The 17,004-nt window shown below is 40.3% G+C and overlaps 2 protein-coding genes across 2 annotated transcripts in view; both read left to right on the top strand.

Annotated features, from left to right (window-relative positions):
- LOC308700561 (CD276 antigen homolog) overlaps positions 1-17,004 on the top strand; it is a 1,553,888-nt gene that overhangs the window by 603,920 nt on the left and 932,964 nt on the right. The window lies entirely within an intron of this gene.
- On the top strand, positions 10,124-15,322 carry LOC308700620 (galactose-specific lectin nattectin-like). The gene is made up of 7 exons (XM_081382316.1): positions 10,124-10,322; positions 12,179-12,262; positions 12,362-12,439; positions 13,656-13,735; positions 14,161-14,295; positions 14,555-14,666; positions 14,843-15,322. Exons 1-7 carry the CDS (start codon positions 10,265-10,267, stop codon positions 14,911-14,913), a joined length of 618 nt encoding a protein of 205 aa, XP_081238442.1. The 5' UTR covers positions 10,124-10,264; the 3' UTR covers positions 14,914-15,322.

Here is a 17,004-nt window from a genome sequence, read left to right on the forward strand (position 1 = left end):
GTATTGAGTACCCACACGGGCTTGCAGTTTCCCCCTGTGTGGCCACGGTGGGTCCCTGTGTGCTTCGGCACGTGAAAGAGAGGTTCTCTCTCTTTCCTGAAAGAGCTTTTTCGGGCGACCTGCGCCTTTGTCTACGTGACAAAGATGTCATCTCGCCCGTGTGTTTCTGGATGCGGTAGACTTCTGTCGCAGGGTGATGGTCACAGATACTGACTGCTGAACAAGCAGTCTCTCCCGTTAGAGAGTGGGACGGCAGTGTGCGCCACCCTCAGGTCTCGCCACTCTCAGGTCTCACCACTCTCAGTCCCCTCTCCCCAGCTCTCAGATAACACTGGCGCCACCTCGGTCACGCCACTCCTGTCTGCCGCTGGGCGGAAAGGCAGCGAGACCAGCAGCCGCCCTCGGGCCTTGCTCCTTGCCTCCTCCCCTTCCCTCGCCTGGCGACAGCCCGCAGCAGAACACTCTCGGGTCTTCTCTGCCGTCTGTCCCCCCTTGGAAGCAGGTAAGTGTTGTCCAAGTACACACCCAGACCCCGCTCTCGGCCGCTACAATGCCACCGGAGCCGTGTCCCTGCCTTCCACCTCGCTGCCCCTCCGCGGGTACGCCGGTGGTGCCGGTGGTGCGGGTGGGCTCGTTGCGCCAGTCACTTGGGGCCTGGTTAGCGCTCCCGAGTCCGTCGCACTGGCTCATCCGCACCGTCCGGCTCGGCTATGCAATTCAGTTTGCACGCCGGCCTCCCAAGTTCAGGGACGTCCACTTCACCCGTGTGCGTCCACTGGATGCTCCTGTCTTGCGGAAAGAGATCGACGCCCTGCTGGCGAAGGACGCGATCGAGCCGGTCCCTCCAGCCGATTTGAGGTCAGGGTTTTACAGCCCTTACTTCATTGTACCCAAGAAATGCGGTGGGTTATGGCCAATCCTGGATCTGCGAGTATTGAATAGGGCCCTGCACAAGCTCCCGTTCAAGATGCTCACGCAGAAACGCATTTTCAAATGCATCCGTCCCCGGGATTGGTTTGCAGCGATCGACCTGAAGGACGCGTACTTTCATGTCTCGATTCTTCCCCGACACAGACCATTTCTTGGGTTTGCTTTCGAGGGTCGAGCATATCAGTACAAGGTCCTACCCTTCGGGCTGGCCCTGTCGCCCCGTGTCTTCACGAAAGTCGTGGAGGCGGCCATTGTTCCCATGAGAGAGCAAGGTGTTCGCATTCTCAACTATCTCGACGACTGGCTCATTCTAGCTCACTCGCGAGATGTGTAGTGCGATCACAGGGACATGGTGCTCCGGCACCTCAGTCAGTTGGGGCTTCAGGTCAACTGGGACAAGAGCAAACTCTGCCCCGTGCAGAAGATCTCTTATCTCGGTATGGAACTGGACTCGGTCGCCCAGACTGCGCGCCTTACGGAGGAACGCGTCCAGTCAGTGCTCAACTGCCTCGCGTCTTTTCGAGGCAAGTCAGCGGTCCCACTGAAACAGTTTCAGAGGCTCCTGGGGCATATGGCAGCCGCAGCCGCAGTAACGCCGCTCGGCCTGTTGCATATGAGACCGCTCCAGCACTGGCTTCACGATCGAGTCCCAAGGTGGGCGTGGCAGAGCGGCACGTTCCGGGTCAAAGTCACCCCGCACTGTCGCCAAACCTTCACCCCTTGGTCGGATCCTGGGTTTCTACGGGCCAGAGTGCCCCTAGTCCAGGTTTCCAGGCATGCTGTGGTTTTCACAGATGCTTCTGCCAAGGGCTGGGGGGCCACGTACAAAGGGCATGCAGTCTCGGGTCTGTGGACGGGGCCCCAGCTGCATTGGCACATCAACTGCCTAGAGTTGCAAGCAGTACGCTTAGCCCTGTGTCGCCTCAAGGGCCTTCTCAAACACAAGCACGTACTGGTCCGTACGGACAGCACTGCGACCGTTGCGTACATCAACCGACAAGGTGGTCTGCGCTCCCGTCGTATGTTGCGACTCGCCTCCCACCTCCTCCTATGGAGTCAGAAGCATCTGAGGTCGCTTCGTGCCGTTCATGTCCCTGGGGAGTTCAATCATGTGGCCAACGAGCTTTCACGTCAGCCTCCCCTTCTGGGAGAATGGCGACTCCATCCCCAGGTGGTCCAGCTGATTTGGCGAGCCTTTGGAGCCGCACAGGTAGACCTGTTTGCCTCTCCCGACACGACCCATTGCCAGTGGTATTACTCCCTGACCGAAGGAACTCTCGGCACGGATGCCCTGGCACACAGCTGGCCCCGGGCCCTACGCAAATATGTGTTTCCCCCAGTGAGCCTTCTTGCACAGACTCTGTGCAAGGTCAGGGAGGACGGGGAGCAGGTCCTTTTGGTGGCCCCGTATTGGCCAACCCGGACTTGGTTCCCAGAACTCATGCTCCTCACAACAGCCCCTCCTTGGCCAATTCCTCTGAGAAAGGACCTATTTTCTCAGAGACGGGGCGCTCTATGGCACCCGCGTCCAGACCTCTGGAAACTCCATGTCTGGTCCCTGGACGGGACGCGGAGGTTCTAGATGGCCTGCCATAGGCAGTGGTAGATACCATCTCCTCAGCTAGAGCCCCCTCTATGAGGCGCCTCTAGGCTCTGAAATGGAACCTGTTCGTCGGCTGGTGTTCTTCCCACGGGGAGAACCCACGAACTTGCCCGATCAGAGTCGTGCTCTCCTTCCTACAAGAGGGTTTGGAGCGAAGGCTGTCTCCGTGGGGAAGCACGACCTGGTCATCAGATTCCTCAAGGGTGCTAGGAGGCTAAATCCACCTCGCAATTTGCACCCTGCATCCTCTTGAGACTTAACTTTAGTGCTTAGAGCACTCCAAAGTCCTCCTTTTGAGCCTTTGATGACAGTTGAGCTTAATATCCTGTCCATCAAGACAGCGCTCCTGTTAGCATTGGCTTCCTTCAAGAGGTCAGGGGATCTGCAGGCATTTTCGGTCAACGTATCGTGCCTAGAGTTCGGGCCTGGCCTTTCTCATGTTACATTGAGACCCCGGCTCGAATATGTGCCCAAGGTTCCTACCACTCCTTTTGTGGACCAGGTAGTGAACCTGCAAGCGCTGCCCCAGGAGGAGGCAGACCCAGCCCTAGCTTTTCTCTGTCCCGTCCGGGCCCTCCGGGTTTATATAGACAGAACGCAAAGCTTCAGGACCTCAGATCAGCTCTTTGTTTGTTACGGAGGCCAGCAGAAGGGGAAGGCTGTCTCCAAGCAGAGGTTAGCCCACTGGCTAGTGGATCGACTCTCTCGAAGACAATTGGCTCCCTGGCGTGATCCCAATTCGTCAGGGGAACTCCCCCGACGAGGCGTCTCCATTCCCTGGACTCAGGGAACGAGGGTTACCATATGTAACCGAGACGTTTTTCTCTGGTTACACTAACTGTGTGTTTATTTTGCACATTTGAAGCAGCAAGAATAGCCATGAGATATGAAAAATATAATCATATGATAATATTGTAACGACAGTTACAATATTAAGTCTCGGTTTTAAGTTAAGTTTTGCTGCAAAGTTTCGGTCCACGATTCACGGCAACGCACGCTTTCAACTTCAAAGACGCATCAACCATCCGTGACCGCCAGCCACACGTGACTGGTCCTCGCCCCATCTATCCAGGCACGAGGAGACCATAACCAACGAACGAACCCTGACGCTGACCAGAGGAATTCCCAAAAGGAACGCAAAAGCAAAGACGCAAGTAGACTACCTCCAGACTAAAATCTTAACTGGTGTTTTGAAAAATGTAATAACCTGTCTAAGAAACGATAGAAGGGTTAAAATAATGATTGATGGTTCGTTCAGGTCATGTCTTACAAGTGCATATAGAAATTCGGAATTTCCTTCCTCTTACCCTTAAACTCATTCTTCCCAAACTCATTCTTCTTTTTGTATTTCTTTCTTTATTACTCTCTTCCTTTCTGCAACCTGTATGAATGTGTGTGTGTGGGTGTGTGTGTGTTAGATATTAGCTTTAAGTGTTAGTATTAATCAATAAAGTATTGTTTGTATTTGAAAAGATATTGCTTGTGTATGTGCTTAACAAATTTATTGTCTTGAACTTCGATCAAAAGTTACCTATGCTTTTACCCTATTTCTTAATTTACTGTTAGGGGGTTATTCTTTCTTGGCCAGGAAGATATTATATTTCCTAGATTTAATAATTGTTTATGCTTTCTGTTCATTGGATGAACTGATAAATGATCATATTATTGATTCTGTTACAGTAAATTCTGAAAATAATTAAATTATTAATTATTGATCATAATTCGTTATGAATAATAATTAATGATATTTATACGGGCGTAAAAACGCTACATATTTAATGGTGGAGAATGCGGGCAGTTTAACCTAAAATTGTAAGCATATACGAAGTAATTATCTTTTAATTTTATGCGGAGGAGAGAGCCGAACCTCCGAGTCTGTGTGTATGACGTATGCAGCGAGCGCCGCGCGCTCTGTTTGAATGAATGTCTGCTGAATGAATACACAGAGAGAGCTGTTACTCTAGTCTGGTCTGCCTCCCTAGTTTATTTTAATTTTATTTTCAACTGCAGTAAAATAACCCAAGATATAAGATCTCACACAACAATAAGGTAAGAAATTGGGCGTGTTCCCCGATTTCTGGAATAATTATAGCTTAAGACGTCTGCGTGTTCCAGAGTCTTTCAAATAGAGCTAACTTTATAACATTATGTGTGTTTGTATCAGTCAGAGAGCTGAATAAAATTAAAACTGCAGTAATTAAAATAACCATGTAAAGGACGGACGAGCGTGTCCCTCGTCTAACGTGAACGTTAGTCCTTATTTATCTGATCGTCACTCAGTGCGTGTTCCACTGGGACGAATATTCTCCTCACAGATTAGTCTTTATTTCTCAGATTGTCAGTGCGTGTTCCACAGCAATCCCCGTGATAAACTACGAGCTTATCTGTGACTTTGTCTGTTCAATTAATTCGTGTAAACACTGCGTATGTCCGAGTGTAATTGAATAGGAGGTTATTTAAAGTTGTGTTCAAGTAAAGCTTGACGGTGAAACTTAACCAACAATTAAAAACCCTGTTGTTTTTGTGTGCTCAGATAAAATTGCACAGAGACGATCCACAGAGATCGCTATTGTTCCATCTATTAACGTTACAGCGCAAAGCTGTCCTTTAAAGTTAATCACTCTTAAACAACTGAGTGAAGCCCCACGTCATAAAAACAGCTACGAGTGGCGTCCCAATTGTACAGTTTGAAATGCGCCGACATTTCACGTAATATTATCAACTGTACGTGCATATTTCTTTGAACATTGTTGAAATGCGCCGACATTTCATGTAACAGGCGTAACTGTTCACAAACTGTTGCAATTCACATGTTTGCCCACTATCGTTTGTTTTGTCGCCATAGTTACAAGCGTGACACGGAAGTCTTAACCAACGCTTCCGGGAGAACTCTGACCCCAACAAACCCTTTGGTGGCTAGGCTAGCTAAGCTAAAGCTAAGCTAAGTAGTTGTTTACCATTGAGGCCTAACCTATGCTAAAGCCTTAAGCATTATTTACGGTTATCATTAATATTAACATCAGTGGTTAAATACCGTGTCTGTTTGAACAACATTAAAGTGATTTAACCATTTAAACACCTCGACTGTTACACCTGTTGGTCTTTTCTTCTTTCCTATTTTACCTGTCTCATACTTTACCCATATTTTTCTGTGAAAAGGAAATTTCGGTTCACAATTATTAATTTAATTTACCTGCATTTCATTTGAAAAGGAAATACTGGTTTATGATTATTAATTGCCAAATTCTAATTTGATTTAGAAAAGGAAATATTAAATCAAGATTGAAGTTTTATTTTTCTAAACAGGTAATTTCTAACGATTTCTAGATTTATTTGTAATAAATCTAATTTCATAATTCTCATAATTTCTAAATTTCTCTTTTAGATTTAATCACTTCAGGTGAATAAGTCTTAAACTTTGAAAGTTAAGTAAACTTATTCAACCAACATTTCCCTATTACAAATATTGTTAGACTCATACTTGCTAATTTATTATTGCGGTATATCCTCCTTTTGTGGTTATAACCTTAACCATATATTTTACTTATTTACCTCTGTGTTTAATTTCCCTTTTTCTTATTTTGTCCATCACATTATTACTTTCTTTCATCTTTATTACCTTTTCCTTTCTTTTGATTCCTAGCTTGGGAGTGAAACACCTGAGCCTCAATAGGAGACATTGGCATCTCACTACAAGTTTCAAATAAATCAGAGATAACCATCTCTTACAAAGTTTTATTTTTGAATGTTTAGTTGTTGGCAACTATCAATTCTATACTCGTAGTTCGACAAAGGCTCCAGAGCCATTTGTGGATCCAATCTCCTTCCCTCCTTTCCTTCTTACATCCTTCCTGTTCTGTCCTGCTTTCCCATCCTTCACATTTGTAGGAAACAAACCTGGAAGAACCATCAATCGAGTCTAAAGAAAGAGAAAGATAATTTTTCCAAAGAAAACAATTATTAGATCAATTAACACCTGACTAATCCGTTCTACCACCTCAAATTCAAAACGAAACATATCACTGAATACCAGTGCGCGCGTATTATTCCCAATATATCTGAGTGAGTGGTGTAGAACATAATCTCTTTTTATTAAAAGCGCCCGATTTTAAGAATCGTTGTTGTGTTTCTTTTTAACTGAAAATACATCAGTTAGACAATATTCTAATTTTAAAGTTGGGGTTTCATAAGCTCCAAGCCATATTAAACATTAGACCTACTTAAGTCTCTGCAGCTATAGTGTACTTAAATTTTATTTATCTGCAAAATTGTATTGTATACTTACAGTTTTGCACAATATATGTTCTCAAAACTACATACACCCTTTCAAAAAAAAATAATAATAAAAAAAATACATTTAGCAGTTGTTTAGCAGGGTCTGTGTAACCTGTTCTGAAATGGTTTTATTATAATATATATCGTTATCGCAAGAGGCTGCAATGTATATCACAATATGGATTTTAGGCCATATCGCCCATCCCTAATTGATAGCCTATAGTAGTTGATAATAACATGGGCCTACCTAATGTTGCCTACGGACGGTAACAGTACAGTAGTAACCTATTAAAGTCTATGAGTAGAACAGCTTTCTCAAGCAGTTTGTGATGCATTTTGGAAACAGGAGATGAGCCCCTGGTCTAATGCGCCACCTGGCTTGAGAAACCTGTTCTCAAAGACTTAGTTTTATAGTCATTATTTGGGTAGCACACATATTCTGAATGCCTTCGGCAGAATTCAAATGAGCCATTTTAATCTAGATTAATCTAGATTAAAAAAAATTAATCTATGCCCACCTCTAATATATATATATATATATATATATATATATATATATATATATATATATATATATATATATATATTCACATTACAGACATACATCATCAATATGTCCACAATGTTACAGATACATGCACTGCAGTGAGGATAAAAGTCAATATCCTATAACCCACATTTATAGAAAACAGCTAAAATCCTGTGATTTGTTCACACCAGAGGGTTCAACAGAAGACAGTTAATCCAAAAAGCTTCTCTTTTCAAGAGCAGTTTAATGATGTGACCTCCTCTAGGGTTTGGCAATACCCTCTCAATACCAGTAAACCTGAGGGAGGCAGCTGGACTATGGCTCTTCTCTGTATAATGTTTAGCAATGGCACAGTCAAGGTTATTGTTTCTGATAGCAGCCTTATGTTCTGCGATCCTCAGCTTAAGGTTACGTTTTGTTTGTTCATTGTGTTTTGTTTGTTTGCGTAGTGTTGGCGCAATGAGCACATCTACCCGATCTATAATTCCCATAGACTTGTTGAGAAAGCCAGTTTGTCTGTGTGGGTTCCTGACACATACTCGGCATATTTATATGGCATTAACTTAAAAGCAAGCAAATTATATTTCTTTGAAACAGGTAAATAGCAATATCAATATCCAAAACACGTTAATCAGCTACTTAATATCTTTATTGTTATCTTCATAGTTATCGCCCTTACATTTATTAATTAATTTATTTTAAAAAACAACAACTTTTTTTTTACATTTATGCATTTGCCAGACGCTTAAATTGGATTTCAAGGTACACATCTACATTCTTATCAGTTCTTGCTTTCCCTGGGAATCAAGCCAGTGACCTTGGTGTTGCAAGCACCAACGCTCTGCTGTTTGAGCTTCAGGAAAGCTGTATTCCTGTTCCTTGGTGTGAACGGGCCTTAATACTGTTATTTCTCACAATATGACTGTAACGAGGTTCAATATGATATTGCAAGGAAGGAAGAAGACAGGGGTCGGCGTGACTGAAAACACTCACTTTTATTTAACAAAAGAAACAAATAAACAAAAAGGCCGCACGTAGCGCATTCACCGTGCCACGCACAGCAATAACAAAACGGGACAAATAACAATCACAGATTCCACAAAACACAGCGTACAGGTGAGGTTCCAGTCCAACTCTCTCTCTCATCTCCTCCCGCATGCTGGCTTATATCCGGTCTCTCCACACCAATCACTGCAATCAGACACAGGTGTTCATCATTTTGCACTTGACCTACTTACTCACCGATCGGCCCCCTCCTTTCTCTCCTGCTACAGACTTCGCAAAACCACGCCCCCCTCGCCACAATGACATGTATAAAACATAAATAACACAAAATCAAACACTAATGACACTCATCTTCATCAACCACTACAGATAAATAATTACAGCAGCATTATATGTATTGAGATTCATATGCTGATTCTTGATGTTTGTGTGTGTGTATTACAGTATTTCTCGATTGCTTAAACACATTTCTTGAGACTATGCCTCGTATTCTCAAAACTATAAACACAAATCCATAACGTCTCACCCAATTCCCCAAACATCCTATTTTCAGGTCAAAATGAAGCTCTACACTCAAAACCATTCACTCTTGCTGAAAAACCAAACTTTGCCAAACCATTGACAAAGACATGGGCAACTAGAGTGGCTTGAATTTCATCTGAGACTGCTTGTCTTCTTGCCCTTCCTCCTCCTCATTCTTATCCCTCTTCCTTCATGTCTTTCTGGATCCATTGTTCCAAAACTCAATAAACTGATTTGGGACCTTTTATCTATCTATTGAAGGTTCTGATTGATGTGTGTTAAATTTTGACTCTTAGTGTTTCCACCGGGGTAATTGTGTGCTAACTGAGCTGAAGCTGTGCTGACTTGAGTGAACAATATTGAATGCTAGTGCTTTCTAAATGACAACATGGTGTAGGCAGTGAGAAATGAAGGGATTTGTGTGTAGAGTTTTGCAGTGACAGTTCAACAAATCTGACTCATGTGTCTAAACAGGGAATAGTGTTTATAGTTTAGGGAAATGGGTGTGCTTTTTTGATAAATGGCATTATGGTTTTGAAATTTTAGGTCAAAAGCCTGGTTATAGTGTTTAAGCAATCGAGAACAACTGTAATAACAAGCAACCACTTTTGATCACATTAGTCAATTTTACTTTATGATGATGATGAGTGATGTATCACCTGACCATCTTTGTTAGCTAATAGTGACCTACCACATTCAGCAGAGTTTCTAGAATGTCAATAGTGCATTACTCATTTGTTTCTGTGTAGTTATTCATTAATGAAGGAACAGCATTCAAAGGTCATACCATTCACAGTATATTCCAGTAAGCTACTTTCTCGAAAACAACAAATATTACCCAGAATTCATTGTTTTCCACGGTATCTACGGTTCATTACAGTCTTAATGGAAAATGTATGTTACGGTCAGAATGTGGCCGTTTTTTTACAGCAAGGTTTTACAGTGTAAATATTTGTACATATTTGCTGATGACAGCAACTATCCTCCATTCATTCCAGGTGAACAAATAGCATCTTATGAAGAGAGGGAGAAATAAACCATGTACATAAAACATGCACACTGATGCAATTACAGAATAGATGAATAATATCTATTCATTTATTCTGTATACATACCAAGAACACACATAAAAGACACATAACACAATAATGGTATTATAACAGAAGTGGCTCAAGTACAAACTATACAAAAACAGTGTTTGTACAGGAAGTGAGAACATGAGCATGTGAATGATGATGCTGATAAACACACTCACCTCCAGTATATAAAGATGAACCAGGGCTCCGCTCAACAACGCAATATCCAGACGTTGACATTGAACTACTGAACTGGTTTGTGTCACAAAAATAAAACTGAAATAATTAATTCTGTATATTTCTGTTTCAGTATTCAGAGAAACAATGGCGGTCTGGACTGTCTACCTGTCTCTCTGTCTTCTCATAGCTTTGACTGTTTCAGGTAAGAGTTATTCCACGTTTCACATCATTACTGTTATTTTAACATGAACTATAGCACACCTGGGACTCTGTAATGAATAATCAGAAGAAGGATCTAATACAGTATGTGCACTAAAGTAAACCTGAGTTTGTTTCTGAATTATTATGATGACATTTAGACAATAAAACAACAACAATTATATTAGCTAACGTTATTGATTCTTATGAATGTATTTTATATTTGTATTTGTTGACATAAACAAATACACATGTTAAATCTGTAGTATATTTATTATTATTATTAGTAGTAGTAGTAGCAGGGCCGTTTCTAGGCATAGGCAAACTAGGTGGTCGCCTAGAGCGCAAACAGCTGGAGATCCAGAGATTTGTTTTATTTATATCTATTTTTTTATTATTATTATTATTTCATACTTTTGCTATTTCGAGGCATTATGATTACTTGCGAGTATCTGAGTGACAAGTCTCCCTGGTGATAGTGGCCGCTGCTGTTAGAGAAATGAGATGTAGCCTAGAAGGCGGCAGGGAACGTCGTCATAGCCGAAAAGGTCAAAGCCATCAGGGGCTCAGTATCATAAAAAGAAAACAGGATGAGAAAAAGAAAGTGAAATATACAGGTATGTTACTAAGTGGTTAATTGTTCTACTACAAGCTGGTCGCTCCATCATCACGAGCAAAACATGACGGTGACTGCATATTAGCACCACGGGACGGATTTACCACACGTAATGCTCATTTCAGCAGCGGAATATTATAGCATAGTAAAGTTGAATAAAAAAAAACAACATTATCAGAGATGGCTGTTTAGTGTAATTGACCAAGTGATAGTGTCATAACCATGACAAGTTTGACAACCAGCGTGGACCTGCCAAAAAAAACACAGTTTTTTTTTTTTAAATGTTTTACATGAATTCAGTGCATATCAAGAAATAACTTATGCATAAATAAATAAATGTATTTCTTTCTGCTGTAATAGTGCAGTTGAAGTCACAGACAGACAGGCATTGTGATTTTGGTGTGTAGATTATGAGAATCTGTTTGTTTATGCTGAAGAGTTTTATATTAAAGGGTTAGTTCACCCAAAAATGAAAATTCTGTCAGTAATTACTCACCCTCATGTTGTTCCAACCCCTTAAGACTTTCGTTCATCTTCGGAACACAAATTAAGATATTTTTGATGAAATCTGAGAGTTGTCTCACTCCTCCCGCAGGCTTATGGACACTATAACTTGCTGGCCCAGAAAAGTTATTAAAGAGATCGTTAATATAGTCCAAGTGACTCCAGTGGCTCAATCTTAAGTTTATAAAGCGTCGAGAATACTTTTTGTGCGCAAAAACAAACAAAAATAACGTGCCTCGAGTTAGTTTACATAGTGTTTTTGCGCAGCGCGTCTGTGTTGCACGTCACCACGTAGGCTCACTATTGGGCGATGCTGGTCATGTGTGTGATGCGTGTGACGTGCAACACAGACGCGCTACCTAAAAACACTACGTGAAAAGACTCGAGGCCCAGAGAGAAGGAAATGAAAAGTGGAATAAAGGTGTGTTTTTTGTTTGTTTTTGCTAACAAAAAGTATTCTCGTCGCTTTATAAACTTAAGATTGAGCCACTGGAGTCACTTGGACTATATTAACGATCTCTTTAATAACTTTTTTGGGCCAGCAAGTTATAGTGTCCATAAGCCTGCAGGAGGAGTGAGACAACTCTCAGATTTCATCAAAAATATCTTAATTTGTGTTCCGAAGATGAACGAAAGTCTTACGGGGTTGGAACAACATGAGGGTGAGTAATTACTGACAGAATTTTCATTTTTTGGGTGAACTAACCCTTTAATGGTTCAAACATGTCAAATCATGACAGGTGCAAACAACACATTTTTGGAGAAACACAAGACAAATGCTACTGTAGGAAGAGAAGCATCAGAGGCAAGCCCCAGTCCCAACTGTAAGTGTTTACTTCTTGTTTACAGCTTAAGCTATATAGAATAGTTTCAAAAGGGTTTATAATGGTATGTGGCAATGCCATGTCTGATTGTACATGTAGATGGAGACAACACATCGAACTCAGAGGCAGGCAGTGGATTGACACCACAGGATTCTGGCCAGACTAGGCCATCAGCAGGTGTGTGCATGTTTCTCATATGAAATACTGCTGTAATAGTTACTCTCATGCACTCGATAGGGTACTAAATAATTATAGAACACAAGTGAGTGGTGTATTGCTATTGATCAGTATATCAATATCAATATTGTTGTGTTAAAGTAATTTAGTTTTTTAGCATTTTCAATTATTTGTCTTTTTTTCTGGTGAAGTTTTAATTTGGGCAATTTTGCAATAATTATTAAATGTTTTCCTTAATGTTATGTTTAGTTCTTTTATGGATGGTGCAAACCGTTGCTATGGTGTTGGGAGGGTGGAGCCATAGGTTAACAAAAACAAAATACTTTGATTAGTGCAAAATCTTAAATGTCTTTTCACATCATGATGTTTATTTGTTAAAATATACATTTTTTTTAATCCTTTGTTTATTTAAGGTACACTATGTAGCTTTTTTGTTCAAAATAGACAAAATTGTAAGTAATGAGTCAAATACATCATCAATCCTTCTTACAAACCATGATTCGCTGGTTTACTATGGTAAGCCTGTTATAAGTGTTTATATTTTAGACCTGTCGGACCAGTTTTCATGGGAAATTGCGTATACGTCACTCGCCCGTGCGTGTCTCGTCATATACATAAATAGAGGAAGGTTGCTCCGGCTACTTTGCCATGCGTCTGGTGTGTGAGTGGCAGGGGTTAGCTTTCACATGAGCAAGAAAGGAAGAAGTTGAGCTGCTAAATCTCCAACCTGTTGAGATTCACCCTGTAGACCCACCAATGGGTGTCTTCACACCCGTTTTAAACAAACACCGAACAGACGAGAGTCTGCTGGAGAAAAGAGAACGAGACAGAGCTCGTAATAAAACAAGAATCAACATCAGCTTGGCTTTAGGAGATGGAGAGAACTGAGGGATTTGAAAAGTTGTAAAAGCGAAGTGGAGATAATGGTGTTTTTATGACTCGACTGTTGAGTAAGGTGTTTTATTGAATAGATAGACTGTCATATGTATCTCTCTAACAGAGTTCACTGTAAAGCATCTATTGTGAAGCGTCGCCTTCATCTGCACTGTCATGCAAAGCCGAAGCACGACCAAAACAATGTTGCATGCCTTTTTGTGTTTTAACCGGTAAAGGGACACAAGTTACATACTGTACCTTAAAATTATTCATTTAATTACATGAAAGGTCATTAATGGTAATTTTTTTTTAAATAACACACAAAACTTCCCTTTAACAGTCTGTTGGGCAGGATGGTCTGCCTTTGGAAACAGATGCTTCAAGTTTTTCAATAACCTTCAAACATGGATTAATGCAGAGGTATGATACATTCAGCTTGTAATATGACATAAAATAAGTAAAAAAAAAAAAAAATGTTAACAGTAAAGAAATTACAATGGAGCTCTAGGGTTTAAACATATATCACGGTGATAATAAAATATCACAATGGTATGAAAATAAAGACAACACATTTCATGTTACCATGAGAGGATAACTGAAAAACTTTATATAATGTGAAGTTATATCTAATCTACATCTACAGTATAACCAGAACCTTTTGTAGAAAAGTAGTCCCACCTCTAATGGCAGATTTTAGACTTAACCAAAACAAAAAAATAAACAGCACGAGTAAAAATTATTTTGATGGTAACTGAAGGCATGTCACAGATTTTGGAATATTAATTTAAAATAATACATTTTTTTATTATGAATAGTGGTGTTTGTTTATGTCTCTTCCTCTACAGAAATTCTGTTTGCAGTATAATGCGAACCTTGCTTCTGTGCACAGCTATGAGGAGTACACTGTTATACAGGACCTGGTTAGATCCGGAACTCAGGCCTCAACTCCTGCCTGGATCGGAGGCCATGATGCTGTTCAAGTATGCAGTTCTTTTTTTTGATCTTGCTTTTTGTGCTACTGGGCATTTACAGCTACATTTACATTAAAACATTTTTCAAAATGCGTAAAGATAGATGTGTAGACATTTAGATAGACATAAAGATAGATTTCAGACATTTTTAAAGTGGAGACGGGGTTAATGCTAATGTGAAATAATCTTTTAGATGAATAAAGATAAAATTAAGTCATGTGAGCTGTGGACATAAACACAATGTATTTTTTTCCTCTTCTGTTCACAGGAGGGAGTTTGGCTCTGGAGTGATGGAACCAAAATGAACTTTCCAATATGGGCGCCTAACCAGCCCGATAACAGTGGTGGACATGAGAACTGCCTTGGGATGAACTATATCAGTAAGTAACTGCTGTTAATGGACATGAGAACTGCATTGAGATGAACTATGACAGTTAAGTAACTGCTGTTAATGCTCATAAACTATCTAAATAGACTAAATAAACAATTTGCTTTTTTTTTTTTTTTTATAATACACAAATGATAAAATCAAATATTTTGTTCTATCTTGCAACAGATGGCAACTGGAATGATAACATATGTACTGTGAAGAAGCCGTTTGTGTGTGTGAAGAGAACCAGCATGTGAAAAATCAATGTAGAAGAAACAGGCACCTTTAACTCATTTACTTTCCTTTAGAAATGTTCAATGGAGTTAATAAATGTGTTTTAAAGAAGGTTCATAATTTTGTTTCTTTGATTGTGTTTTGTGAATGATAAGTTAATGACTCTGGTGACGGCTGTTAAAACAAACTCCATCTAAATGTGGATTTTGAAGGTTTTATTTGATGATGATACAGTCCTCCCTCAAATGTGAAACTAAGTCCATGTCAGTCACCATCAGTTATTGTGTGTGTGTGTGTGTGTGTGTGTGTGTGTGTGTACATGCATAGCAATACTAATATTAATGTGTTGATTTTAAAGTGTTATGTATTCTGATAACACCAAAATAATTCAAATGATGTAGTGCCTTGTGCAAAAATAAACAAATTATTAGTAAAACACGCCCCTCTGCTTGATGCAGTTATTTAGGTTATTCAAAATATACACTTGAAACTAGTAGCATAGAAAATGTGTTCAAAACATGCACATTGTGGAATGGTTTCCTTTGCTGCTCTATAAACCTAGTGAATACTAAGGAGACCATGGTTTCTGTGTGAACTGATTATTTTGTAGACATCTTTTGAAAATGAAACAATTGCGTGAGTTTGAGGAAGATAAAATTAATTAACTTTTCAATTAATTGTTTAAAAAGGAAGTCAGAGTTGCGTTAATATATATACTTTTTTGTTTAAGAAACAGCTGAAGACAAGCCTCTTGCATGTGGACTTCATGCATAAAGACACTGTGCATTATTTTAAGAAACTATAGTTTTTCTGCACTTACCTTCAGCTCTTGAAACTTGACATTGTGTGCTACACATATGTTGTTGACTTGTATACATAAACAATAATACTTATTTGTTTGAATAAAAATAATTAAGAAACTAAATACAATGAAACTGTTCCCAAGTTCACATGATGAAAGAGAGCTTGAATAGATTTGGCCTTTATTGATGGAATTGAATAACCATTAATGTCAGATTTAGATTGGTCTGTGTTCATCACCTGTGCTGTCAGGACTGGACATGTTGATATTCTGTTCTCTCCTCTGTTTCTCTAAGTCTTCAGCTGATCATCTTCTGTTACTTCTGACGTCTGTCTGTTCATCATCCTGTACAGGGCCGTTTGAAGGAATCCCCCCTCCCCCCCTCCGCACAAAATTTGACAGGCACTACTGTATATTAAACATTAAATGTACATTATACGTTAAATGCACGCGCGCTACATTTATGAAACTTCCAGCGTGAGCTGGAGGAAAGTTTGAGACTGTGGAAACAGTGCTTGTGTGTAGGGGTGCATACATCACAGTAGGCACACGCGCTACATTTATGAAACTTCCAGCGTGAGCTGGGGAAAAGTTTGTGCTTGTGTGTAGGGGTGTGTACTTTGTACTGGGCATGTAACCTACATATGACAGACAGAAAAGAGCTCTTTTTGTGCTTTATTTGCGTCACTGTAAAACCGGCGTCTGTTTGCAGGTGAGCGTGTTTTGTAACTGAAAACATCGACATTTACAGCCACCTGTAAAAGAGTACTGGGGAATGTGGAACAGCTTATAGCACACACTTATCAGTTTAAACTCTGGGCTGTGCAGGATATCACTTATAATTATAGAGCTTGTGGTACCTTGTGCTATAGAGGAAACATCAGCACTGAGAAGTAATAATTACTTGTGAAGTACGTTTTACCATTTCACTGTTAGCATATTGAAAGAGCTCACTATTAACAGCTCACCTTCATCAGTGGAGGTATCCTTAAGAAGATCCTGAGGGCTGAGACATTTAAGCAAAGCACCTTGAGGGAGAAAGAAAAGATGGTAACACTTTATAATAACAATCATTAATGGATGGTAAATTAATCTTTAGTTAATTGTCATTTAACTGTTAGCAAACAGTCTTTTTACTGTTAACAAACAATGAAATTATAATTAAATGTTTACTAATTATTAGTAGTGCTGTAAATTAACAGTTTATTGTAACACACATTAAATCTATCATATAATACAGGTGCTGGTCATAAAATTAGAATATCATCAAAAAGTTGATTTATTTCAAGAATTCAGCTTAACAGGTGAAACT

Source organism: Scardinius erythrophthalmus (assembly GCF_964197995.2).
Source record: "Scardinius erythrophthalmus genome assembly, chromosome: 1".
NCBI lineage: Eukaryota > Metazoa > Chordata > Actinopteri > Cypriniformes > Leuciscidae > Scardinius > Scardinius erythrophthalmus.

What these genes read in the sequence shown, in the direction of transcription:
- LOC308700620 (XM_081382316.1), top strand. Translation starts at nt 10,265, where the DNA reads ATGGCGGTCTGGACTGTCTACCTGTCTCTCTGTCTTCTCATAGCTTTG. An exon ending in CATAGCTTTGACTGTTTCAG is followed by an intron (nt 10,323 to 12,178) that starts GTAAGAGTTATT and finishes AAATCATGACAG; the next exon opens with GTGCAAACAACACATTTTTG. An exon ending in AAACATGGATTAATGCAGAG is followed by an intron (nt 13,736 to 14,160) that starts GTATGATACATT and finishes CTTCCTCTACAG; the next exon opens with AAATTCTGTTTGCAGTATAA.